Source organism: Epinephelus fuscoguttatus, linkage group LG21 (assembly GCF_011397635.1).
Source record: "Epinephelus fuscoguttatus linkage group LG21, E.fuscoguttatus.final_Chr_v1".
NCBI lineage: Eukaryota > Metazoa > Chordata > Actinopteri > Perciformes > Serranidae > Epinephelus > Epinephelus fuscoguttatus.
The window spans coordinates 11,204,418-11,231,369 of NC_064772.1; the positions used below are offsets into that span (position 1 = coordinate 11,204,418).

The 26,952-nt window shown below is 41.2% G+C and overlaps 1 protein-coding gene across 2 annotated transcripts in view; it reads left to right on the top strand.

Moving 5' to 3' along the window:
- Positions 1-25,561, top strand: part of LOC125882065 (cadherin-18) — a 134,273-nt gene extending 108,712 nt beyond the window's left edge. For both annotated transcript variants that reach the window (XM_049565702.1, XM_049565703.1), the window contains exons 10-12: positions 1,123-1,240; positions 14,534-14,785; positions 24,763-25,561. In XM_049565702.1, the coding sequence (XP_049421659.1) occupies positions 1,123-1,240; positions 14,534-14,785; positions 24,763-25,268 (876 nt within the window). In that variant the 3' untranslated portion in view covers positions 25,269-25,561. The remainder of the gene's footprint in view (positions 1-1,122; positions 1,241-14,533; positions 14,786-24,762) is intronic.
- The last annotated feature ends 1,391 nt before the right edge of the window (positions 25,562-26,952 follow it).

The window sequence follows — 26,952 nt, forward strand, 5'->3', positions numbered from 1 at the left end:
AACAAAGTGAACTGATTAAGGGTCTAATTTTTGGATCTGGATAGTGTAGTGGTAGAAAAAATGAGATGTGCTAACAGTGAGACAGTAACAGTAATTGTGTCAACTCAATAATTGGAGCACTGTGCTGCTCAACAATTTGGGACCTTAATGACTGTATTAGATATACACTGAAGTACTCTTAGCCAGACCTTTATTTAGACAAGCTCACAGAGTTCTGAAGGAATTCAAATGAGAGCAGGGACACATTAGACTGTCATGATGCTCTAAACCATGAATGGCATTATGGAGAACAACTTTCCACCCACTCAGAAACTAACCAAGGAGTCCTCTTTCCTCAGGCAGGTATTTACAAGCTAACAGCCAATTGTATTGCTTCCTCTGGTTTTCAGACATCCCATTATCGTGATTTTTAAGAGTAATCAAGTGGCAGTTAGCTGCTTTTTCACAAAATCATTACAACTTAACTTTGGAGCTATTAACACGAGAAACGAGAACCCTGCTCTTCCCAGCCAAAATCTCCCACCAGTGGCACCCTGTCAACCATGACATCCACATAAGTAAACTCAGGCACACAAAAAAATACATCCTAATACTGTACGGCTCAGTTAAGGACGGAGGCTTGTGCAAGTACACCAGGAGCACAACAGCACCCCAAATCTCACATTGAAGATAAGAACTCCCCTTGGTGACAGGGGCTATCAGGTCGTTTTTCTCTCAAGGCCGGCTCTCTCCCCGTTCTCACTGTGTCTTTTACCAATTAAGGGTAACAAGCTGACAAAAGTGGCAGTGAGGTTGCCCTAAGAGCAGCCCTGTCATTGTGAGATGCCAGCTCCCTCCCGGCGCCAGCCAAATTTGCTAAAATCATAGCGTTGCAAACCAGCAATTCCTTTTTCAGGCAGCATACAGGTATAGGAGAAAATGTTACAAGACCAGTTGGCTGTAGGTCAGAGGAACTCTGACTCTGACCAATTAGGATCAACAAATCATGAGACATGCATCACAAACTGAATCAGCTCCTTGTCCTGCATGCAATTAGAGTGAAAAATGATTGTAATCGGTGCAGTGGCTAATTAAACATGTTGTCTTTGGAAAGTAATTTACCCTGCATCTTCTGGACAACAGGTGATCCAGACTGTCACAGCAGTGGATAAGGATGACTTTGCCAATGGACAGCGGTTCTCCTTTGCTTTGCCGAGCCAGCTACCAGTTAATCCTAACTTCACACTGAAGGACAATGAAGGTAATTAAAGTGATCAATATGTTTGTTTGCATTTCTTATGAGTTTTGCACTCTGCCTTCAGGGCAGGGCTCCAGTCTCATTGCTCACATAGCAAGATCCAATAAGCCGTACTGATTTCCTCATACCTTGGAGGTGCAATGTAAGTATGTGCTCTGTCAACTGGGTGCGGTAGACATCTGGAGATCCAAATGCCACCGGGATCTACTCTGAGTCGGGTCTCAGGAAACACAAGAGTCATAGAGGTTTTGGCTTGTTTGCGCATTGTGTTGTCAAATGGATTACCCGCTCTGGCGCTCCCTCTTTCCCCCTCCTGCGTGCATTATTTTGTGCCAGCGCAGGGCCAACAGTGGGTGTTACTATGGCAACCGTCTCAGTCCCAGGTGAATACCTCGCGCCGGGTTGGTCTGCAATCACAGGGCTTTTAAAAGCTCTCAGCCAGAAGATCTCACAGTTGCCCACTGAGAGGAGGAGTTCACAGCACTCCGGATGAGTCTCTGAGCCACACAGAGGCACGAAAACGGAAAGGAAGGGAGCGCGAGAGAGATCAAAAAAATCAATGTGATAATAGGAGATAAGTCTGTTTAGCCCTTGGTCCAGTTGCTTCCCACCACAAGCCTCCCCTTGCCTACTTCAGCTACATTGAGTTACAGAGGCATGGTTTGCTGCATTCATGTAAGTGGCACTTAGAGACATCCCTCACCTCCTGCCCACCTCCACTCCTGAGGGGCAGATCAATCAAACAAAGCAAAGATTGACTGCAACACAGATCCACAGACCCATATCTCCCAAAGGACAATACATTATCATTTTGCAAACAAGTTTATTCAGCAGTAGTTTGCTTCTTTTTTACTCATTAATTGGCTCTGAGGACAGCTGCTGAACACTCCCAAGAAGTGGAAGTGATGGTATTTGTTTAGGGAGATGACTAAATATTTGCTTGATTATTAATCATTTTTCTTTTAATTATATGAATTGCCATCTTCTGCAAAAGCTCTCATTCCCCGGGGTCCAAACATATTTACCTACTTGAAAATTGAAAATGCCACACTGAAAGTGTCTGGGCTTGGTATAAAAGCTGGAGCTGTGATGACAGAATTTCTATCCCAACTATTTAAGGACTGTTATTTTGGCATCTCATTTTAGGTGTGACTATGTTGTATATGTTGACAAAAATATGTGTTAAATATGTTTCTTATTTTTGTCACTTTATTTCTCTGGGGTATTTCTGAGATACACACCTCCGCTATTGCCTGCAAAACATCTCTTGCTGTTTTGCCATATGTTGTGTGAGCGAATCACAGTGTGAACTTGAGCGAAAGCTAATAGAAGCTAATACTGAAAAATCACTTGTTAACCAACAACAAGCTGGCCACAGTGGTACAGTCATTCTTTGCTACTATTGCTTCCTGCTCTGCATTCTGTATGGTAGGTTGATATGAGGCATTTCATGTAGTTGTGAACAGTAAAATGTAAAAAATGTCAGCCATGGCCACAAATATTAAAACAACTGTACAGTATCGGCTTTTCAGGAGAAGAAAAATCTTGTTCTTTGAATTATTAGAACAGTGCATTGTCAAAGTTTGTATTGTCAGATACTTTTATGTGTCATTATATTATTAATATACATGCAAAATAAAGCTCAAATGCAGTTCCAAGGTTTATGATCAGTAAATGTCAAGATGCTCATTTTGTCTGTCACTGATTAGAAAGGCAGTAAGTGCACTGCATTGTGTTATCATCAACTTAGAGGTTACAAAGTTCATTATAACTATGTGAGCGCTCAGATTTTGTTAGGTTTGGCCCACGTTTTATAAAGGCTGTAAATTTCTGTGGTCTTTCTGCTTACAGAAGTAGCATTATATTTTTGTTAGAATCTTTTAAGGTTTGCAAGTTTAAGGAATATGCATTTGTTCCACTGGACAGCAATGATATGTTGAGACATAAGGGTAGCCAAAATGTCCAAGAGGGACGCTTCATCTGTATTGATATTATGTTTTAATATAATAAATTACCAACCTTGTAATCCTGACGGGTGTTTGTTGGAAGTAATTGCTCCTGCTGAGATCCTCCAGGACAAATAGGTACCCCTGTGGAGCAAGAGGAAAAGCAGCTTAAACACTGTGACAAGTTGGGACGGGTCTATTTTGAGTGCATAGGGCAAATTAAACTCCTAAAACACTAGATTTCTAACCTAAATACCAGACATTTAAAAATATTCCCCACTCTTGCAAAGTGATTCTCTCAAAAGTTGTTAGATTTATCACAACAGAGCCATCTGTAGCAAAATATTCCCAAAGCATTCAGGAAGGAAAGACTTCTTTCTTGAAGGATTGATAGCAGTTTTTTAGTTCATACTGTTTTGAGTAATGGTGCCTTTCAATTTGGATTTAGCTCCTGCTGCACACCATCCCACAGGATCTTGTTTTTCTCTAACTATATCTGTGATATAATCCCACGTGGGATGGGCCGATTATGTGTCATGACATGGAAATAAGAAATTATTCATATTTGAATCATTTGTCAGAGAGAACTTGAAAGAAAAGGGAACTTTACGAAGGACATAGAAATGATTCCTAAATAGGAATAGGAATAAATAGGTCACGTAACTAACAGATACTGAGATACTCCCAATTTATGCCTTCTGTTTCCTTACACAGCTTCCGTTCTTTAACAAGAAAATTTCTTACAGAGCATGTTCTGATTTAGAGCAACAACCTGAATGGTTAGTTGACCAGATGAAAGGGAGGCAGCAACCTAGCAAAGCCTCCAACTTGTTCTGTTGACCACAGAGGAGCTGCACTGGAGCAGTTAAATGCCTTGATCAAGTGCACTCTTTAAGCTAGCTTTTAGACAAGGAAAGTGGTTCTTGTTTCAAGAACTGCCTTTAAAGTTGCACACTATCAAACACACATATTCCTTCTGGGTTGGCTTATCAGTAAAGGCAAGTGCCATTTTCAGGCCAAAAACTCATATGACAAACCATTGGATTACAGTGTTTAGCACCCAGATTACCTTCTCACTACCTTTCTTATTTGTTCTGCTGTGTAATTTGCTTCATACTCATTTATATCATAATTCCTTGTCCACCTGGAGTAAATTATGCCACTTGTTTCAATTTTTGTGCCTTTGTGCCAGCAACAGCCATGGCTTGAGGCATTTTCTTTCCCAGTTGTCTGTCCTGTTCTTATGATGTGATATTTCAGGAAGGCCTTGAGAGAATTCCTTAAAATTAGGCACAAACGCCCACTTGGATTCAGCGATGAACTGAGATTTTTCTGGTCAAAGGTCAAAGCTCATACTCACTGTGACCTCATCTGTTTCATTCTCGTGAACACGATATCTGAAAAACACCCAGAGGGAATTTTTCAAATTAGCCACAATTGGACTCGAGAAAGCACTGATCTCATTATGGTGGTCGAAGGTCAAGGTCACCCTGACCATGCATCTGTCTCATTCCCGTGGATATGATATCTCAATAAGCCCTTGAGGGAATTTCCTCAAATTTGGCACAAACATCCGCTTAGACTCAAGGGTGAGCTAATTAGAATTTGGTGGTTAAAGGTCAAGGTCACTGTAACCTCACGAAACATGTTTTTGGCCAAAACTCAAGGATTCATACTTTAATTATGATGAAATGTCACACAAATGTCTAATAGGATATAATGATGAAGTGACGATATTGTAAATCTAAAAAGTCAAAAGACAACTTCACTGTGACATCATTGTGTTCTGCAAAAACACTTTTCTGGTCATTACCTCAGCATCATATCTCAGAAACAGAAGGAGAGACATTTGGTCAGATAGTGAATTCGTGACACCAATCTTGGGTGTCCACCTTGACACTGTGTTGATTGTTTAGATCTTCTGTGCTGCTGGGTGGAAGATGTGCGTTAAGCATTCATGTTTTCACAGAGTTGGATGTAAACTCTAAGCGCAACTTGATGGGTTTGCAGAGGCAGACACCCTTCCTTATTCGCATTTTCAAAACACCAACCTCCCTCTTAATGTTAAGCCGCCGCACCCGGAATTCATGCTGCTTCAGTCATCTCCAGTCACTCGGAGCGTGCATTTGCACTCGAACTCAAAAGAGGTGTCAAAGTCACATAGCGTTCTACTGCCACTGTGTATTAGGAGTTATTTGCTGTGTTCACAATATCCGGGTGAGGGAGAGGCACAACGTACCATACTGTTGACTCCTGTGTCTGATAATTAAAGTAAGCTCTTCACACTCGAAGCAGCTTCTTTCATTGCTGTTGTAGCAGACCAACAGTTGGTAGCTTCTCTTTGCCAGCGCCTAATACCTCCCTCTGTTGTTGTGCAACTGACGAAAATCCCTCTCAGTCACTCACACGACTAACTCTCTCATGACCTCCTTTCCTCCTCACTTACAGTTTGCTCACAAAGGATCCTCATGAAACTTGGGTCTTTTTGGGTCTTTTTGCGGCTCTGTGCACAGTTTTTGCAGAAAGAAAAAAAAAAGGATTTAGTTTGAGAGACTCAGATATGTTTAATGACTGCTTTTTTTAGTTAAATAACGGATGATATCTGCAATTGATTCCTCACTCATTTCAGTTAATTTAACAATCAGGATTTCTAAAAGGAACCCATTAACTAAAGTATTATGGCTTTTTTTAAGAAGCTATTTTCCATACTTGCAATCATATCTGATTTGTTAAAAGCTATTATCTTGTTACAATTGGTGCTCTTCCTAGGGAGACCTGTAACAGCTCTGGCTCCGTTTAACAAAGTCAGATCAGCACAGTGAGTGTCAGTTTTTAGCTAAATAAAAAAGACAGATTTAGTCTTAGATTTAGATCAAGGCCTTTGTCTTGCCGTTGAGTTGTGATCTGTGTTTGCGGAGATGAAGTCAAGGCTCCTTAGAGCTGTCTGGCGGATGTGTTGATGCAGTCGAAGTGCTGGATGTGCTACAATAAATGCAGGTCAGACTGCTACAGCGTATTAGGCGCCATTAAAGCTGGAAAACAAGAGGGATGCGTCTGCTCAGCTGCTCCGGGGAGGCACTTTGTGACAAACCTGTTTGGTTAAAAGCCCTTTAAGTATATTCAACTTGACTATGTCTGCTTTACAATGACTAAAAATTGAATGCCTCTTTGATCTCATCATCTGTCACATTGGGATGACATTTGCTTCTAAAAAGGCAATTAAGCGGACGCTATGATCTCTAAATAACCCACACACTTAAATAGATCAATTGATTTCTGAAGGCATCTTCTTCCAGTGTGCACGCAGAAGACCTTATAATATTACAGTTAATCAGCTGAGTTGAAAGAAGTGCTGTCGAGCCATTGATATGTGGGACGTTTAATTAGCTTTTATGTCATTCACACTTCACTTGCAATGGCTGTTATACTTGTAGATTCCCAAACACCCATTATCTGCTGAAACTGCATGATTTGTGCAGGGAGGGCAGAGCAGCTTGTCTCATGCTAGTTTTGTCAAAACTTGCTCAACAAACAACTGAAAATTGTTACAATCTCACATTGGAGGGATTGAAATGTTTCTTGTTATTCATGCAAAATTCACACATTTTACCAGTTACTCCATGTGCAGTAAGGCCAAGGCAGCCGTTGGTACCACATTGGAGCTGTGAACCAATTTGTTCCTGCGTAACGGAGGTATACATAATAACTACTCTGCAGTCCACTTTTGACTGTTAACTGCAGAAACATACATGCCAACCCATAATTAAGTCAGAAACACAAAACACAACCTTATGGAACAAACATACCATACTGTGACTGTGTGAATAGGCTGGAACCAATGCAGTAAGCAAATATATTGTTCTTGTGCAAGCAGCCCGATCACTAACTGTTATCTGTAGCCACTGCTGGGCATGTTTTCTTAAGCTAAGCCTTACCGAGTCACACTAATCCTTATTGAATGCAGAGGCTGCTTTTTAAAGGAGGTTGTTACATTTGTCTCTTGATCTGCTGTTTGTGATTCTGCATGAAAGGCCTATTATTTCTACACAAAATGATATTAGTGTTTGAACAACACTGAGCCATTAATCAATATTCAAAGCCGTCCTGTAATAATTCACAGACGTGTAATGGCACATGTATTTGTCCTGTTGTGTTTGGTACAGATGGTTTGGTTTGATATGTGACTTCTTCTTCTTTTGGATGGGTAAGCCCCTTTAAACCAAATAATCAAATGTTATTAAAGTTATTATTTTTCATAATTAGTATAATACAGTGTAATTATAGTCTACATGATGGCATGCATGCCACTGTAATTTTAAAAGTGCAGTCTCCATCCAGAGAACTTTGTCAGTATGTTGGTGGTTAACTGTTTGTGAGCAGATGCTAATCTTTTTAGCCTGGGCTATACTGTAAGTTAGCCTCAGCAGTACACTGATTCAGCAGTCAGTTTACACTTTGAAAATAGCGTCATTCAACAAAAAGTGATGTGCAACAACTTCACCTTAATATGTCTCATAATGGAAATAAGGGTATAGTGAGTGCTTGTCATTATGGATATGCACCATACTCACTTGAACTGATTCATACATAGCATACGCAGATATATTATTTTTATTCTCATGACAAGTCATTATCCTTAATCGCTGATGTAATTGTCCCCAAATGAGTCAATCTTATTGCCCAAAGTATTAATTGAAATTATCTCTCTACTTGATTTGAACTCTGTAACAGCCATGTTCCTTAATGGCAATGAAAAGAGTTCAATTTCTGACCTGTCTGTTTTTAATTGGTTTTTGGTTGTTGATCTCAGGACATTACGTATTGTCACTGTCGGGGGGGGGGGCTCTAATCTTTGTGTTTGACAATTTTATTTTTTATCCATAAATGCATTCAGTGGATCACTCCTCATGTATGCCTGTGGGTTTTACAAATATTTAACCAATACAAAGTCTTAAAAAGAGCTTGTGACTAAATCTCTTAACTTCATGGGATCCTCAGACTGTCAGCAAAACTTCATTGCTCCACTCCGCCTCCATCTGTGGTGCCATATTCAGTGACAAAGGGATTTTGTGTGATTTCTAAATTAAGAATCTAACTAAATAAAGGCCAAATAAAGAACACAGGTTAGACCCAGCACTGATGTTTTCCTCTCCCCTCCCATGAATAGTCTCCTTGTGACAGGGAGTGAGGCAGGGGGATTGAGGGGTGTGATAGCTAGGTCTGATAATCAGAGAGAGAGATTTTGACTAAATGTTTTCAACAACAGGGAAAACTGAGCGCACACATAGCGACAATAAACTTTGTAACCTGTAAGTTGATCATGTAATGCAGTGCACTTACTGCCTCAGATGCAGCGGTTCTAATCAATGACTGATAAAATCTCAATCTCGACATTCTCTGGTCACAAACTTAAACTTAAGACCAGCTTGATTTTGGTAAAATATTAGTAATATAATGAGCATATATAAAGACACAATACCAACTGTAAAGACACAATGTTCAAGAAAGGTGATTTAAGTGACTTTGAACGCGGCATGGTTGTTGGTGCCAGACGGGCTGGTCTGAGTATTTCAGAAACTGCTAATCTACTGGGATTTTCACACACAGCCATCTCTAGGGTTTACAGAGGATGGTCCAAAAAAGAGAAAATATCCCGTGAGCAGCAGTTCTCTGGGTGAAAATGCCTTGTTGATGCCAGAGTTCAGAGGAGAATGGCTGGACTGGTTCAAGATGATAGAAAGGCAGCAGTAACTCAAATAACCACTGGTTACAACCAAGGTATGCAGAAGACCATCGCTGAATGAATAACACATCAAACTTTGAGGCTACAGTTCACACAGGCTCACCAAAATTAGACAATAGAAGATTGGAAAAACGTTGCCTGGTCTGATGAGTCTGGATTTCTGCTGCAACATTCAGATGGTAGGGTCAGAATTTGGTCTTAACAACATGAAAGCATGGATCCATCCTGCCTTGTATCAACCACCTGCCTTGTGTGTGGGGGATATTTTCTTGGCACACTTTGGGCCCCTTAGTACCAACTGAGCATGGTTTAAACACCACAGCCTACCTGAGCATTGTTGCTGACCACATCCATCCCTTTATGACCACAGTGTACCCATCTTCTGATGGCTACTTCCAGCAGGATAACGCACCATGTCACAAAGCTCAAATCATCTCAAACTGGTTTCTTGAACATGACAATGAGTTCACTGTACTCCAATGGCCTCCACAGTCACCAGACCTCATTCCAATAGAGCACCTTTGGGATGTGGTGGAACAGGAGATTCGCATCATGGACGTGCAGCCGACAAATCTGCAGCAACAGTGTGATGCTATCATGTTAATATGGACCAAAATCTCTGAGGAATGTTTCCAGCACCTTGTTGAATCTATGCCATGAAGAGTTAAGGCAGCTCTGAAGGCAAAAGGGGTCCAACCCAGTCTTAGCAAGGTGTACCTAATAAAGTGGCCAGTGACTGTATATAAATATATCTAGATATTTCCTGAAAAGTTTTGAAGTTTTGAACATACGAGGCTTCTGCCTGACAGTGACGATATGTATTACTTATAATGGTGGGTTCACTGATGCAACTCAGTCAATACAGAGCCTTATAAGTCAAACAGAGAAACACAAATTGATGCACCATTTGTAGGAAATGCAAGTCTATCACCACTTCTGTTAGTAGAAAGAACAATAGTATGGACTAAATTATCTTCAGCACCTACATAATGCATACATTTTCACAGCCTGTATAAACTTGAGCCCAACCCAACATGGCAACATGACCACTTCTATATTCTTCCCCAAAATAGTGCCACCACAATGTATGTCGTGCTACAAGTAGCAACTGGAGAGAAGGTTCGTGCCGAATCCCATAAGCAGCACCTACACACACCCACCAAAGTTCACAAGGAAAACAGCTAAGTGCATGTGTAGGCAAGTGTGAAGTCTGTAGAGATGTGGTTGTGTCGGGTGTGTCTATTGTTGGCTTGCTTTTTTTAATCGCACTTCATATGTTTAACAGTGAGTCATCCCTTTTACAAAGATATTTGCATTCACTATATGATACATACCTTAAGTAGTCATTACTAATTGTTTGAACTTATACTGCAAATTTTATTGTTTTACATTTACGTCCCACGTGTCTTTTTAGGACAGTCATTCCTTATCAAGAAAACAAACTATGAGAAAGACTTGAGTTTCCATAGAGATCATAGTTGAGTGCTCTAGGGCAACTATTCTCCTAAAACTGCCTAATTCTGTGCAACTACAGACTTTTTGTCTGCTGCTGTGAAATCTCACTTCCCGTCATATCTTGAGATGAAGAGACAGGGATGTATGTGATACAAAAGTTATGTAACTGATCCTTGCCCTATCATGCTAATGCTTTTGGAAAAGTAAAAAAGGAAAAAAAATGAGGCCATTTTCCAGTTAGTGGTGTGTATTCTGTCTTAACGAACCCAGCTCAGGGGGAATTCCACAGGGTTGTGACGAACCATGAACACATGCATATTGATGCTATTTTTTTTATGTGCTAGAAACCAAGATACCAGAAAAAGATGGAAAAGTGATTGCTAGTGATGTGCAAAGTAACACAAATCAAAAAACGTAGGATTATTTCCAATGAAGTGTGAGATGCTCTTAAGAGCATATTTTCCATTATTTCCTGGGTAGTCACCCAGCTTGCACTGCAGGTATGCCACATAGAGCTAGCTGTCACAACACAGTTAACCCGTGACTGTGCTAACTCGTCCAGTGTCTCCTCCTACGTGGGCACCGCGCGGCTGCAGATGGCCCATCTCATTGCAGCGTTAATCAACAAAATGCACAGCTCTCCTGCACCCACATGCTACGAGAGGCGGTTTTAATGTGAAATTAGCATGACATTATTGATGTGCACTTCCTCGTTGTGGTCTGCACAGGGACCCCGCGTTGCTGTGGGTATGTGATTCAAAGTGTAAAGGCAGCCACAGCGGACACAGTACACACAGCCTGTTTTGTCTCTCTCTGCCTCAGCCTCCGTCTTCGTCCTCTGCTCTCTCTTTGGCTCGCACATACACGCACAACCTCCTCCATTCACCCCCCTCGCCTCCCTCTCCTTCCCTCCTCTCATCTTCCAACTCCCCATCTCTCTTCCTTGTTATTTGCATCTCTCATACTCCACTCTCTCAACCCCCCCCCCACCTCCACCCTCCACCCATCTGCTTGCTGATACGGTGATACTGTGAGTCTGACTTAATAAAGCTTGAAGTACGTGTTGTCATTCCAACTGTCGATCATTGTAATTATTCATAGATGGAGCAGAGATTGGAGTGGGAGGCGAGGTCTCAGAGCAGCAGCACGATAGTACAGCACGGCGGAGGTGTTTTCGCTGGGTGAAAAGGAAAAGGTTGCCCCTGTGCACGATTCAGCATTTTTTCGGAACTTAGAATGTCGTGTGAAAATATATCAATGTGTCATCTGCAAGTTTCTGGTTAGTCAGTCATGTGAGGCTCAAGTTAGTCATTCAGGTATGTGATTCACCTATCCATAAACTTTGAATGAACAGGGATGGATGATCATAAACTGCAGCTGCTGTTTGTTATGTGACTCCTTATCTCATAATACAAGCATTTAATGAGATATTTTGCCTTCAGTTTTGCAGTTGATCAGTCTGTGCTGTGCAAGCAGTCTCCTCAAGTACAGCTAATTGCACACCTGTCATACCACTGACAGGTGATCTCCTGCTGAGATAACCCCTCTCAAAGAGCCTACACATGCCAGTAAGGATTGCATGTTAGATTTCTGATGGTAAACCGTGAGACCAGCCCAGCGTGCAAGGTTGTGGTATTAGGGTCTATACATGTTGGTGTAAGCTTCTTAGCATGCATGCCGTTTGGAAAGAAGTGTTTAACACTCCTACCAAATGTGAAATAAGCTTTGTCTGCACTGCTGCAGAAGAAAACAAGTGAACAGCGGCTATTTTAGTGCAGGTGAAACCATCTTTGTGTGAGTTTGGCTAACAAGCTTGCATTGGCAGCAAATGGTATTTTAAAGCTGACTATGAATGGTTATTGGAACACTCCGCTGAGCTGAGCACAGGGGAAACATGAGCAGTGTAAAGTAGTTTCTCAAATCAACACTTTAAATTATTCATGATATAGAATTACCATCTTTTACTTAGTAATTTCCAGTAAAGTATAGTTAAAGGGAAACTTATGTGTTTTTGAACTTGGACCCTTTTTCTCATGTTTTGGTGTCCAAGTGAGTAATGGGAAGAATTTCAGAAATTGGCCCAGTATTGAGTGAGAAGGCATGAGCTGCAACACAGCCTGCATTGTAACCACTCGGGGAGTGTGCACCTAGAAATGCTTTTGCCACTTTTAGGCTTTTATTGTTGTAAGTGTACTACAACACTTTGGAAAGGATCCCCACAGGGATAAAAAGATCCTTTTTGTTTAACCAGAAACAGCCTTGAAATCAGTATCCCCAAACCTGCCAGACTCCAGAAACATCTTGGTTAATCTTTCCACTGTTCCAACAATATCCAAGTCAGGTTTGGTGGAAATAAACCCTGTATTCACCCAGTTAGATGTGAACATATGCTGGTTCTATAGATGCTACAACTACTGCTTATTTAATTGGAGTGTGGTGTTTTTGGCGATTTCAGGGCTGTTTACAGTCAAACAAAAAGGATCGTACCCTTTACCAGGAAGGTCTGTCTTTGTGGGGATCATTAATCATAAATTGTTAGACAATTAGAATAATAATCTGAGCCTGTCAGTGGCAAAAACAAGCACTTGTAGTGGACATAAATTGATTGCAAACATGCCAGGAGTGTTTACAATGCAGCCTGTTTCATGACATTCGACATCCCATTAATCTGTCCGCAGTGCTGAACAGCTCCCAGCGGCCGTATTTCTACCTCGATGGTGCGCTGCAACCGGCTCTGGGTCAGCTGGGAAAGGCTTGAGGCGAAGCAGGCTCACAGCTTATGTGTTTGTCACTTTATTTTTCATTTTAACCCACACCATGGTCTTTTCCTGACCCTAACCAAGTGGTTTTTGTGCCTAAACCTAACCAGACCTTAACCACAGGGCATCATGATGATTTCGGAACAACGGGACTTCGGAACAATGGGTTTAATATGGTCGGAACAATGGGATGTCGGACCACTGGGCTGTCGGACCAATGGGCAGTTCCCAGACCAGTCTCAAAAACTGTTCTTCACATTAATCACGTAGACACAAAAACACAGGAAAATATGGGCCAGGTTGAAAAATACAGAAGTTACCCTTCAAGCAAATACCATCTTATCTTCCCTTCAGATAAAATGTCCTTATTTAAAGAAAATAAATCTAATCTTAAAGTACATTGTATATCTGTTTGTGCACAAATATAGATTTAAGTTACAGATGTATTGAATCTGTAGTCAGCTTTTTCTTTATTTTTCCCATGAAGGAAGTTTCTAGCACTCTGCTGGCACTCCTTTTGCACTGATGTTGCACTTTGAACAAAACTGTCCATGGTGGATGTGAATGCAGCATAGATGTGACTTGGTTTTGGTTGGACTTCGTGGGCAACTGGACCATAAATGCGCCCAGATGGTTAATGGCGGCTCTGTCGGTAATGTTGCCCCTGTTGCTGACCATGCAGGAGCTCTGTGTGCTTCCCACTCCTGGATTGTTTTTTAGCGTATACATATAGTATGTATATACATGTATTTATAAAGCTCCCTGTTTATACAGTCTCCTTGTAGTCCCACAATGCACTGATGTCGAAATAAATTAGGCTGAAGTAAACAAGGCTGTGAGAGTACTGACATAACAAGTAGCACAGTGAGCTCCTTTTCAATCCACCTTTTTCTTTTCCTCGTGTGTACAAGTGTTGCATCTGTGCGTTTATTTGCAACCCTCTTTGCCGAATCTTTTCATAAAGCCTTCCTCTCGAGTTTTCCCTTGTTTGCTTTCTTCTCTACAAATTCAGCCTTTTTTATTCCTGTTTATCTACATGACATGTTCCATTAACAGAAGTGTTTCAGCAGAGGCCAAGGTGAAATGCTCTTTTGCAGCACATTAAAATAGTAAACCAACACCTTTGAAATTAATTAGCCTTGGCACACAGGGAAGCTGCAGTAAGACAACGTCGGAAATCTACCAGGTTCACGTACTTCAAAAGCAAAAGACACAATTCACAAAGGGAAATGTTGTAGATTGGATTTTTTTTTTCTTAGCTGACAATTCTGTAGAAACAGATAATTGCAGACTTTGTTGAAAGAGTGATGCAATTGAGAATGAAGAGCAAAGCAACAATTAGTCTTTTTAGCCAAGGGGTCTAATTTTCCTGAACATGTTTTTTCCATTACAGACAGCACAGCCAGCATTATTGCCAGGCGGCGGCGGTTCAACCACCTGACCCAGGAGCTGTACGAGCTGCCCATTGTGGTGTGGGATGGTGGGGAGCCATCGCTGAGCGGCACCAGCACCTTGACCCTGCGGGTGTGCCCATGTCAGCGCCACGGCAGGATCCGCATGTGCCAAGGCGAGGCGTTCCTTTCTTCGGCGGGTCTCAGCACAGGGGCTCTGATTGCAATCCTGCTGTGCATCGTCATCCTGCTGGGTAAGTTGGGACAGCCGCTGTGGGGACTGCAGCAGGGAGGAGCTGCCCAGGGGCAAATATCCTGAGGGCATGGACGGAGGAGATGAACCATAGAGGAGCAGGGAAGGGTGGAAGGGGTTTGAAAGGGTTTGACAAGGGCAGAGGAGGAGAGAGGGATGAAAAGACGTGAGGACACAGGTAGAATTAGGAATGAGGGTAAAAAGAGTTGGATAGGGCAGAGGTGGAAGAAAAAGAAAAGGATATGAAGGACAGGAAAAAAGAGCTGGAGGAGAGGTGACTAGAAAGGAGATGGTGAGGACAAAGACAGCAAAGAAGAGTGGAATGGAGATTGCAGGGTCAGTGTGATTCAGAGAGGAGGTGTATACAACAGAAAGAACACTGAGAATAAACCTTCAGTCGTTAAGAGAGTGGAGCTGGAATCCTAGAGCAGCGAGGCTTCATGTTCAGAAAGGCAGCTCGAATCAGAAAATCAGATTAGACCTAAATCACATTTGTTGACAATTTGAAATTCATATCTGCTCTTTTACTATGCAACTGAATCTTCTTCCCCATCACTCCCAGCCCGGCACATGTTTGACATCGCATGTTGTGACTGGAAGAGCAATGGACAAGCATGGAGGAATGTGGTGACAGGCAACACAGATACCACTCTTGTTGATTTCATGTGTGACGGACGTGTTCTGTGCCATGAATATAAAACTCCCATCAGAAAGGCAGTGAGAACGAACATCCATGTTACAGGCTCATTGCAGCACCCGGAGAGCATGCCCTCAGTCAATGAGTATGCGTGAGTTGTTACTATAGCAACCAGTCTTTGCAGTGACAGCAAATGATTATATATAAAACTTGCAAATATGATCTTGACACTTTGAATTTAGAATGTGGACAGTCAGCTTTACAGGTGGAAAATCTCTGAAAGATGGCGCAAAATCTATGATCAAATATAGCAAAGTCAATAATCTCCTGTCGGCTGAACTTAGGATGTTAGAGATGTCGCAGACCAATTTCTTCCTCTGCAAACCAAACTGCAGTATGGTTAGACAAAACTGTCTAATAACACGGCTTCACCGTTGCCGCTCTTCCCCTCCTCTCTTCAGCGATTGTCTGTGGACATTAGTGCGTGAAGGTTATGCATATTCATACTGGCTGTCTTCCTCCTCCATGCCAAAGCCTCTGGCTGAGGCGAACAAAAGGCCATCACCACTGTTTGGAGCAAATGCTTGAGTGAGAGACACACGCTGAATCCCTAATCATTAGCGAAAGGCAGATACTAGTTAGGACAGAGAGAGAGAAAGAGAAACAGCAAGAGACAGGAACTGATCGCACCTTTTTTCTATTTATTTACTTATTTTTGACCTGCGCTGCATTTGAGGTTCACACCCTCCAGTTACAAGTAAAGTGTCTCACACATAGCACAGCTAGTGGACAGATGTTTGGTGATCCGTCATCCCCCATGAGATTAGAGATTTTGTCAAAGAATCACGGTTTAAAAATATCAGATTATTTTTAGTTATCTTTTCGCATAGAAGTTTCCTCCCTCACCTGAAGCAAATACAGGTCAAGACTGTAGCCTGATGCCGATATGGCCCTCTGCCTGACAACCTCTATTGCCCAATTTAAGGGAGAGGTCTGGTATTTTGCACGTTGAGCCCCATTCCTGGGTTGTTTATGATGAAATAGAGTGGTTAAGACCAAAATAGTGACAACTGCTCATTTTCTGAGAATTTGGCTTTCCCCTGCCTGGCTTAACACTGCTGTGTGTCCTATGGCCATGTGTGAACCTGTCCTAAAACCACCCAAAACATTTATTTTCAAAGCCATGAAACTCACCGAGTGATCAGTGGTGTTTGTTGATGTTCTGACATAAAAATCGTAGCAAACTGTGGTTTCTGTGATGATTTATTTGACATTTTGTCTAATCCATTCATTTTCTATAGGAAGCCTCATTGTCTGTTGGTAGTAATCCATCACCGGAAATGGAAAGGGGTTTGTTTACGACAAGGTTGTAGTCATTGTAGTCTTTTAGCTCAGCCGGCTAGACAGTGCTATGTGCGCTCCTGGAGGGAGAACAAGAACGAGTGAAAAAGTTTTGTAATAAGTTTAAACAACTGCACGATGGATTACTCACTTGTAAACAACATTCGCAGTACGATGCCTTTGAACACAACACCAACCTTCTTCTTCTGCTTCTTTTCTGTGTCCCATTACATTGCAATGGTTTCCTGCTGGTTGGCGACACCCACGTAAAGGAGCATTATCACCATCAAGTGGGCTGGAGTGTATAGCGCTTCAGGGTCAAACGAAAGATCAAGCGGAAGTTTACACACGAGTGTGAGGCAGCTGAAAAAATAGTTCCACAATCGAGATGAATAGTGAAAACACGGATGGAAACCACAGTTTGCTACAATTTTTATGTCAGAAAATCAAGGAACACGTGCAAAATACCAGATTGGCCTGAAAAATGGACTGGACTAGACTGGACTAGACGATGAAACATTGTTAGCCTTGGTAGTCAGTATCAGAATAATTGGTAGGCTAAACTAATTATTAAGATACCCAGGGGAAAACTGGTGGAAAGCCGGCTGGATGTCTTCATGTTAGATTGAACGAGAAAGGTGCCTTTGGAGGCACGGGACATCATGACAAGCCTGGACAGTGCATGTGTGTATGTTCTCTTGTGCATGAGAGAGTCATTGCACGAATGTTCAGATTTAGTGTTTAGGGAGATTAGACATTAGGAACATCCTTACTTTATGTGCAAGAGAAGACTTCTAACTATTGCTACTACTTCTAACTTTTGCCAGACATAACCTTTAGCAAGAATAGGTAAGTTGGGTGATTTTTCAACTTCCTAGATGAGCTTTTTATAAATTGTAAACAGATTGAATTTCAACCATTTACACAACACAATGTGAGCTAGACCATCTCCAGAGTGGTGTACTGTCAAACAAGTCCAAAAATGCCTCCAAAAATCTTATCATAAAATAACATATTATTTAACTTGAGCTACAGTATGTGCCTGTGCTTTCCAAGAAATTGTTGATATCTACCTCCTTGTTCCCATAAAACCTTGAGATGGCTCTTCAAGTTCATTTTGGTGAACAATACTGTTTAAACACAACTGCTCAAGGCTGAGCAAAGAATGAAAAGTGCCAAGTTGGTTTTAGAAATGCACTATAAAGTTGAGTGGTTGACAGACAAAAGTGGTAAAACCGGTGCGTCAGTGTTTATATCACTTACATAGACACGAGTTGCATTTTTAATTCTTGCTTGTCACTGTGATTTGTTTGTGTGTGATTGTTTTTAGTCTGTCTGATTAATGTCCATGTTTTATCTCCGAGCCCTCTAATAAGCCATCCTAATTAGGCCTGCAGCAGACCAGAAAGGGATACAAACTATCTCTAATCTGACTCAGTTGATAATGGTGAGCTTTGAGGTGTTCTTTTTCAGTAAAACCTCCTCCCACCCCTCCATTTACCAGCCCTCAATTATTGTCATTCCCACTTCCCAAACTAAATGAAGTATTATAGAATCACAGACAGAAATTACTTTTAAAAGCCAAGAAAAAAACAATGAAAGTATATGTGTTATCACTTAAACTATGTATCATATTATGCAGAAAGTGAAAAAAGCAGGTGCAGTAAAGGTATACTGTACTGCAGATGCAATGGAAATTTTATTTAGCCTGCATGAACCAAATTATGCAGCAGTTCAAAAACATAAAATATAAAATTCATATGCTTCCAAGTGAGCTGGTACAAGCTCCACCACTGGCTTCATTACAGTTGCTATAGCTGAAAAATGTGTTATGATTTCAATTTTGCAGAGCACACAATTTAGAGAATGCAATAGCAGGGGAGGAAGGCCAGGTCCTTTACAAAAGTGCTGTGAGTTTGACTTGGATGGAGGAACTTTGTAGCTTTTACTTCATGGTCAAACCCATTGTTCATGATTTCTTGTGCTCATCATTGAGTCATAGCTATTTCCCAAGACTGGCTGGATGCTACAACTCAATGAGTTGCTCAAAGTTGTTGTCGATGTAGCTGATTTTCTGACTTATTTTTTCAGACCTTGTGGGCGCAGTTTCCATTAAAATATGATAATATCTCTAATCTGGCCTGCAGCAGAAGAACTGGGATACAAACTATCTTTGTTTGAATCACCAATAGCACTAGCCATGCCAGCATTGTGTAGGCATGCTGGTTAAATTGTTTTGTAAGTGGTAAATGGACTGCACTTTGTCTAGTCTTCTGACCACTAAGCGATTTTTTACACTACGTCACATTCACCCATTCACACACTGGTGGCTGAGGCTACCATACATAGTGCCACCTGCTACTCAGTAACCATTCAATCACACTCACACAACAATGGAACAGCCATTGAGAGCAATTTGGGGTTCAGTATCTTGCCCAAGGATACTTAGACATGTGGATCAGACAAGCCAGGGATCAAACCACCGATCTTCCGATTAGTGGACAACTCGCTCCACCTCTGAGCTACAGTTGCCCCAGGATAGTCTGTGAGTCAGTGCCATAAAAGGTCTGGTAGGCAAACTGTCAACATTATCAAATAAACTAAACACTTTAAAAAAGCTGTTTCAAATTGACTGTTCACACTTAAATGTAGGGAAATGTTGAAGAAGTGCTTTGCTGTTATTATATTTCAAAGACATCAGAAAACAACACAAACAGTAGACTTAAAATATTTGCAGTTGTGATCTTTTTAGTGTTTTTTCCTTTAACATATCCTCAAAGGTTCATATTGTAGCTTGTGAAAAAGCACATACAACGGTTGGTACATAAAGTCACGTACTTAACACAAAGTTATGTAGATGGGTTTAGGCAAGTAGAGTTACGCAAGTTAGGTTTAGGAAAAGAAACACGGTAAAGACATATCTTGCTTGGTTTCACACGGTCACGAACATCTGTCTCTTGGGGGAAAGTCCTGTGTTGTTTGACCCATCCACTACCCCAACCTACCTCCTTACCCGGACTCTCAGTCTTTACATACTGCTTCCTTCTTTACTCCTGTCAGCACATTGGTCACATGATCGTAGCCTTCCCAATAACATGGGTTATACAGTAGTTACTCTATATATGAATTGTGGTGCATTATTTTTTGTAGCTGTACATGTGAGCAGTGCATGAGAAGACCTTGTCTACTTTTGTTCGATAAGTTTTACTGTCTGTAAGCTGAGATGTCTTCCCTAAGAAGTTACAAGGAATGGCCTCTTATCTGGATTAGAGACATTATTTTATGACACAGTCCCTCTAGTCTCCCAGTGTAATCTTCCATAACCCTGAAGAATGCAGCATAAATGAGACTTTGCGATTGCTCCTGCTGCAGCAAATGTATATGTGTAGACTTGGGTAATGCTCCCGGGTGACATAAGTGGTGTACTGAGCAACAGCTAGACCTGTACTGGCCTTGGCTAGGCAAATGAAATGACCTGAATGGACCATTGAGGGAGCATTAATGTAGAGAGTGTAATACAATATAGTGTGTACAGTGGATAGGAAAATACAACAAATACAAGTAGATCATGAACTGTGGAATGTGCAGTCTGGAAGGTGCGTTAACCGAGTCATTATATTCCGGCTGTTTACCTCTAAACCACAGTGAGATCTTATACTGTAGATAGAGAGTGGGAAGTGACCAAAATTGTAGTAGCTCCAAAATACACATTGTGCAGTAAATGAAAAAAAAACAAAAAAAAAACGAAATTCTTTATTTCCTAGTTCTGCTCACAGTGATTGACCCAGCTCCCCCCACATTCTCTCACATCTTTGCATTGTGTAATTGGCTGCTTTAAACAAGTTGAGTGATAAGCACTGTCCCACACAAATTGCATTTTTTCACCCTTTCTAACCCCACTTGGGCAGCAGCAGTGCACCAGGTGGAGTAAAGTCAATTTTTCATGGATTAAGCACATGCAGGTTGGGGGACATTTCATTAAAATGCAGGTAAGGAACTGCACAACAATTAAATATGTGTAGAGAGATGAATCTGTGCATCATTTCATAGTCATAAGGTGTCTTAGGGTGCAGTCAAACGCATTTTAGTCTATAATGGAAAAGTTTACTTTGTTGCACTCTACATTAGTTTCACATTATCCAACTGCAACTCAATTAAGGCTTGAAGAAAATGTCCCATGGCCTCACAAGCAGTTCAGTTACTAGACTAAGTTTTAGTCACCCATTATCCTGCCATGCTAAAAGTTTGATTCTAGACCCTGCAGTTAAAAATATGGAGAAGAAATAGCCATGGGAGTAAGAATCCAAACTAAGTTAATTCATTTTATTAGTTTAGGCTTGCCTAAAGTTCCTGCCTTGGGGTCTCGGGTCCACCTTATTAACTTTGCTACTTGGTTTGAGGTAACTTGATTAATTGTACATTTCTTGGGGAAAATATGCAAAATAAAATCAGTATAAACTAGAAGAGAACATGGAGAGTTAAGTCCCCTGCCTAGGCCAAATACCCTATCTTGCAATGTTAACAAAAGTGAAAAATTATTCATGTATCCGCTCCATGATACACTCCAAAATTTAATGGGTTCTTCCTTGCCCCATGCTGCACCTGTCCCGCCAAGTTTCATGAAAATCAGGCCAGGGGTTTTTCCATAATCCTGCTGACAGCCAAACCACCAAACTGAACCGAAAATATTACCTACTTGGCAGAGGTAATGACAAGGATTAAGATGCGTTACCTGTGCAACTGTCTTGTATGGAAGTCCACTGTCAAAATCTTGAGACCTTGCCCTTTTAGTGTTCAGGTCAAGTTTTGCCTTGCATTCAAATGCAGAGGTATGCATTGGTGGGGTTGGAATGTTTCGATGCTAGTGAGATGATAAGTATGGCCTTGGACAACATTTCCTCATACAAAAGTTTGTATGATGTCCTATGAAAATGCACACACAACAGTTCATATGATATCCTCAGATTTGTGCCCCATAAATGATGTTATGTACTCAACATAAAGTTACCTACTTAACTTAAAGTTACAGAGTTTAGGTTTAGGCAGGTAAAGTTTCTTTTATTGGTTTAGGAAAGAGAAACATGGCTACAATGTACCTGAAATTAACCTTAAGTTCACTCGAGGTTCACACAGTTGCAACACCCGTCTCCTTGGTGAAAGTCCCGTGATTTATGACCCATCCACCCATCTCAATCTACTTCCTTAATGACCTGCTTCCTTTTTTCCTCCCATCAGTGCATTGGTCACAGGATCTAAGCCTTCCCAAACAAGTGGGTTATACACAAATTACTGGCTCATGATTGTGTATGATATGTACGAATTTTGATGTATTACTTTTTGTTGGAAAACATAAGAACACTGCACAAGAACAGCCTGTCTTAGACCCCAATCAAACAGAGAGTGTTTTGCAGATTGCAAAACAGGCGTTTTTTAAAATTGAATGCCACTGGTAAAACAAACAAACAAACAAACAAAAAAAAATGCTTGCTGCACCTTTTATTGTTACCAGGCAACCACCCCATCACATCCTTACACTAACCTTCTTGTGTAATCAATCTACTGTTGTTGTTTCTTTGTTTTTTCATAGTAATTAGTAGCTAGTTTCTAAAATGTTCAGGCAGAGGGTGCTTGCTTTAGCTCTGGTTGAGCTTGAGAAGCTGTCAGCAAATAGTTTGTTGGGTGCAGGGAAACAGAGATCTGTGTTGATACACAAGAGGGGTGGGGGGTGGATCACTGGGTGTACCACCAGTTGGTCCAGGAACTTCGCCTCCATGGTGGCTGTTTCCAGGCATATCTTGGGATTACTCAGGGGCAGTTTGACAACCTGCTGTCTATTGTCGAGCCATAGAGCTCTGGGTATCTACCAGTTTCTTCTCCATTATTTACGAACTGTAAATGTGTTGTGATGACCACCACAGAAGGTCCACCTATCAAATTATCCGATTGGATGCGCTCTGGCAAAAACACCAGGCGTCCAGAGTGCAGAAACGTAAGTGGTATTGCAATGCAAAAATCGCTAACACAAAAAGCTTAATTCTTATTTAAAACAATTACAAAAAGCCGTCTTTATCTGCAAAAAAGCCTTCTGTGTGATCAGGCCCTTAGAATGCAAGTTGAAAGTGTAACACTCCCTGAAAATCTTGCTTTGCTTTTATCTATCATTGCAGCGACTGCAAGGTTATATTCTGGCAAAAGATGTTTGTTTTGTTTTTTTACAGCAGTCCTGCATTGGCACCTCTGCTGTATCAATGCAGTGGCCTCATTCAAATAAATGTGAACACAGTGTTTCACTTTGCAGTAGTAGGGGACTATATTTATTTTTTTGTTATAGAGGCTCTCTGACCAGGTAATCTGTCCGTGATTACCCCCATAAAACAGTAATTTCTTGTACTGTCCTTGGTTTAGGTTCTCAGTTGTGACAAAACCTAGAAGAGGTCTTGCATTTTCAGCCTGTTTTGGTCCACTTATTCAATCCCCCCCACTGCTGGAATGGGATTATATTCACCTGCCCAAGTGAACTGAAAGAGTAAAGGCTCCACTGTTTGACTAAGCAGCTCAAGCTTGGTGTCGACGCACCTTTACTCCAAGTCTACTCTGAGGCTTAAATCTTCTCTTTGAAAATCACTTCATAGTCTGTCTACAGCATGCCATAGTCACCACAATATGAATACAAAAATGTATTGCTTCAGTAAATACAGTAGATTAGCCAAATGCATCGTTGCATCCTTGACATTATGAAAGCTGAAACCTCTACCCCCTCATAATCCAGCAGCACCAACACCTCCCCATCCCTCTGCTGAGCTCTCACCTTGTGCATGTTAAAATTGAAAACTGATTTAACGCTGTGGTGTGTTGCTGGTTAGATAAATATAGCATTAAATAGTTTGATGTGGAACGCTAAGATGCTAAAAACATATATAATATATATATATCTTGCCTTTTAAAATAGGGATTATTCATCAGAGGGATTCTTTTTTTGTTCCATTGAACCTTTATGTTTTTCCTCCTGCTAATGTTCAACAAAACCCGATTGTGAAGTAAGGATGCCTCTGCAGAAACACTGATCCAGCCCGCTCATCTCTGTTAATGTAACATAATGAACTCCTTTTAGATATTGCACTGCTGTACAAATGTACTTCCCTCGCTTACGCCATTATATTAAATAGATGTTAGAGTTAACATCTTGCAGCAAGGTCATCATTAACCCGAAGAAGTATAACTCTCATTAGTTGTACTGTAGGAACAAGTTCCAAGCTGTAGCATGTCATCAAATATTACCAGGCTTCACGACTTCATTAACAGTTGGAGAGGATACACTGTGAGCTACTTATCTGCAGAGACAAGCTATAGTTTCTTTAAAGTGGCAGAACTGGCTTATTCATTCTATCACTGGCCTCAGCTACAACTAAAAGATGATTCCATGAGACATACCTCCATATGCTGACACGTTTGCTTTGTATTTACAAGCTGTTTTGCATATCGGCTGGTTATGAGATCAGATTTGTTCCACAGATGATGATAATGTGTATATTGTCATCATCTCAACAGCTTGCATTCAAAGTAACATCACAGCCAACGCTAATGTTGACGTAATGTGTATTATTGATTTACAACTCTTCAACGCTTGGCTAGTTTTAGTGTCCTGATGGAAAATCGGATAAATATGCACATAAAATCAGCTTGTGTTCATTTGGTTGGCTGTTAAGGAAAACATGGCTGAGCACTGTAACCACATTCAGCTGTTCTGTGTTATGGGAGATCGTTCTGCTCTGCGGTTTGTCAATTTAATTGTCAAGAATAGCAATTGTCTTCCTGTCTGACTTTTGTCTACAACTATCAAGATTGACAGTTTATTGTATGAAGTTATGTTCCAGAATTATACTTGTTTTTCATTGTAGCATATGGTTTACTTATTTTGTGTTTTAAAGCGTATTATCCTCAGCACTACTTTTTTTTTTTTTAAATGCAAGCATTGATGCAATTTGTCTACTGTCTTTCAGCCATCGTGGTTCTCTTCATTACACTGAGGCGAAGCAAGAAGGAGCCCCTTATCATCTCCGAAGAGGATATCCGCGAGAACGTGGTCACCTACGACGACGAAGGCGGAGGGGAGGAGGACACCGAGGCCTTCGACATCATCGCCCTCCGTAACCCAGCTGCTGCTGAAGAGCTGAAGTTCCGACGGGACGTTCGCCCGGAGGCAAGAAAACACTGCGGCGCACACCGCGGACGCCGAAGCCCATCAGTGGAGCTGGACGAGGTGGATGTGCATGAGTTCATCAAGCAGAGACTGGTGGAAGCCGACATGGACACCAGCGTGCCACCCTATGACTCCCTCCAGACCTACGCGTATGAGGGCCAGGGCTCACCCACAGGATCCATCAGCCCTTTAGACACTCCCGGCACGCAATCAGAGCAGGATTATAACTACCTGGAGGAATGGGGGCCTGAGTTCCAGAAACTGGCAGAACTCTACGGAGAGGCAGATTCAGATGTGACGACCTAGTCTGTGATTTCACCCCTGTCCAAACCAAATCTGTTTGAAATCCGTTTTTCAAATTTTCAGTGAACAATATAAACAGAGATGCTTTCAAAACTGTTCCCGGTGGTTTACAACTCCAACTGTTGAACTAAAAAGACTGCTCTATTTTTTTTTTTTTTCTTTTCATTTTGTCGCTTTGGATCATGGGTCGTACATCTGGAAGTATTGAATCAGATTTTAAGATGGAAGAACAACAATATGGGGAATAAGGAAAATGATATTTTCCTTGGTGTATATTTTTTATTGCTCAATAAAGTCCTGAAATCCATATGAGTGGATATGTGAAAAAAAATTGTACATTTGTCTTCTTCCTGCAGGAGTGGATATACAGTACAGCATGCAGTTAAGATTATCTTGGTGGGAGGCATTACCACAATGTGCTCATGATTCACCAAGCAGAGAATGATGCTGATCCAGCCATATGCACAATAATGACACCTCCAGTCTTGCAATAGGCTATGTTTTGTGTCATTTCTTCCATGTTGGCATTATTTATGAAACACTGATTGAAATCAACAATATTTGTTAACATATGTGCATTTTCCAAGCAAATTTGATATTAACTCAGAGTGGGATAATGGAGGTTACACAGAATGACTTATAAATATAACTCCAGGTGGATAATGATATCACAGCTAACATTTTATATACAGCATTATACGCATCGGTTAAGGCAAAGCATACAATGAATGTGATTGACTTTTCCCCATAGCCAACGTCTTTTAATGCTTAAACATGTAATCCCATCAAGATGTTTTGCTCCCCCACAAATAAAGTAGACACTTCTAAGGCCAAGAACAAAGAAAGAAAATACAAAACCTTGGTATCTTGAAGTTTCCCCAGGATCTCCTCATGGTCAGCTCTTCAATTCATTATGTGTCTATGAGCCCGTCTATAGGAGCCAGTCTCTCTGTATCACTTCATTAATTTGTTCGTGCGTGACGCTTTTTGCAATAGGGCTGCTTAGGGAGATATGGGAACTTTGATGCTGCGTCCCAAGTTTAATACTACATACTAATTCCAACAGGCTTGTCAGTGTGAAGTGTTGACTCTGGAGAAGTGACAAGTGTTAAAGACGGTGTACTCAGCATGTATACTAAACTTGCTTGGTTTGTAAGGGCGCTGATGTTCACTATTATTAGTTTGACATCCTTCAGCGCACATCATGTATCGTTTTTTGTTAGTACAGCATGAGACGATTAGGTGTGTTGATTTCCTGCATACACACTGCAAAGACAGTGTACTACAAATTTTGTATTCTCTGTATACTGCATAGCACTGTAGCATATGATGTTAATTTGGGTCACCCGTTGGGGAAAGACAGGATGCATCTGTATACCAAAAAGAACACTAGTGCTTTCAGTGCTTGCTAAAATAATAACAACAATAATCATCATAATAATCATAATTGATGTTGAAACTAATAATTAATATTACTGATTATTTTGGCCACTTTGGGGCAGCTGAAACAGGCTGTCAACACAACACTGACATATTGTATTACAGAGATACTCAATTTGCTTTTGGGCCATTTTTGCAAAATGACAGAAGGTCATGGACCAGTTAGCAGCCCTGCACACGTATGCAGGGGTGTTTCTAGGATATGAGGACATTTGGGGCTTAGCCCGCACCTCTGTCGGTGGTTCCA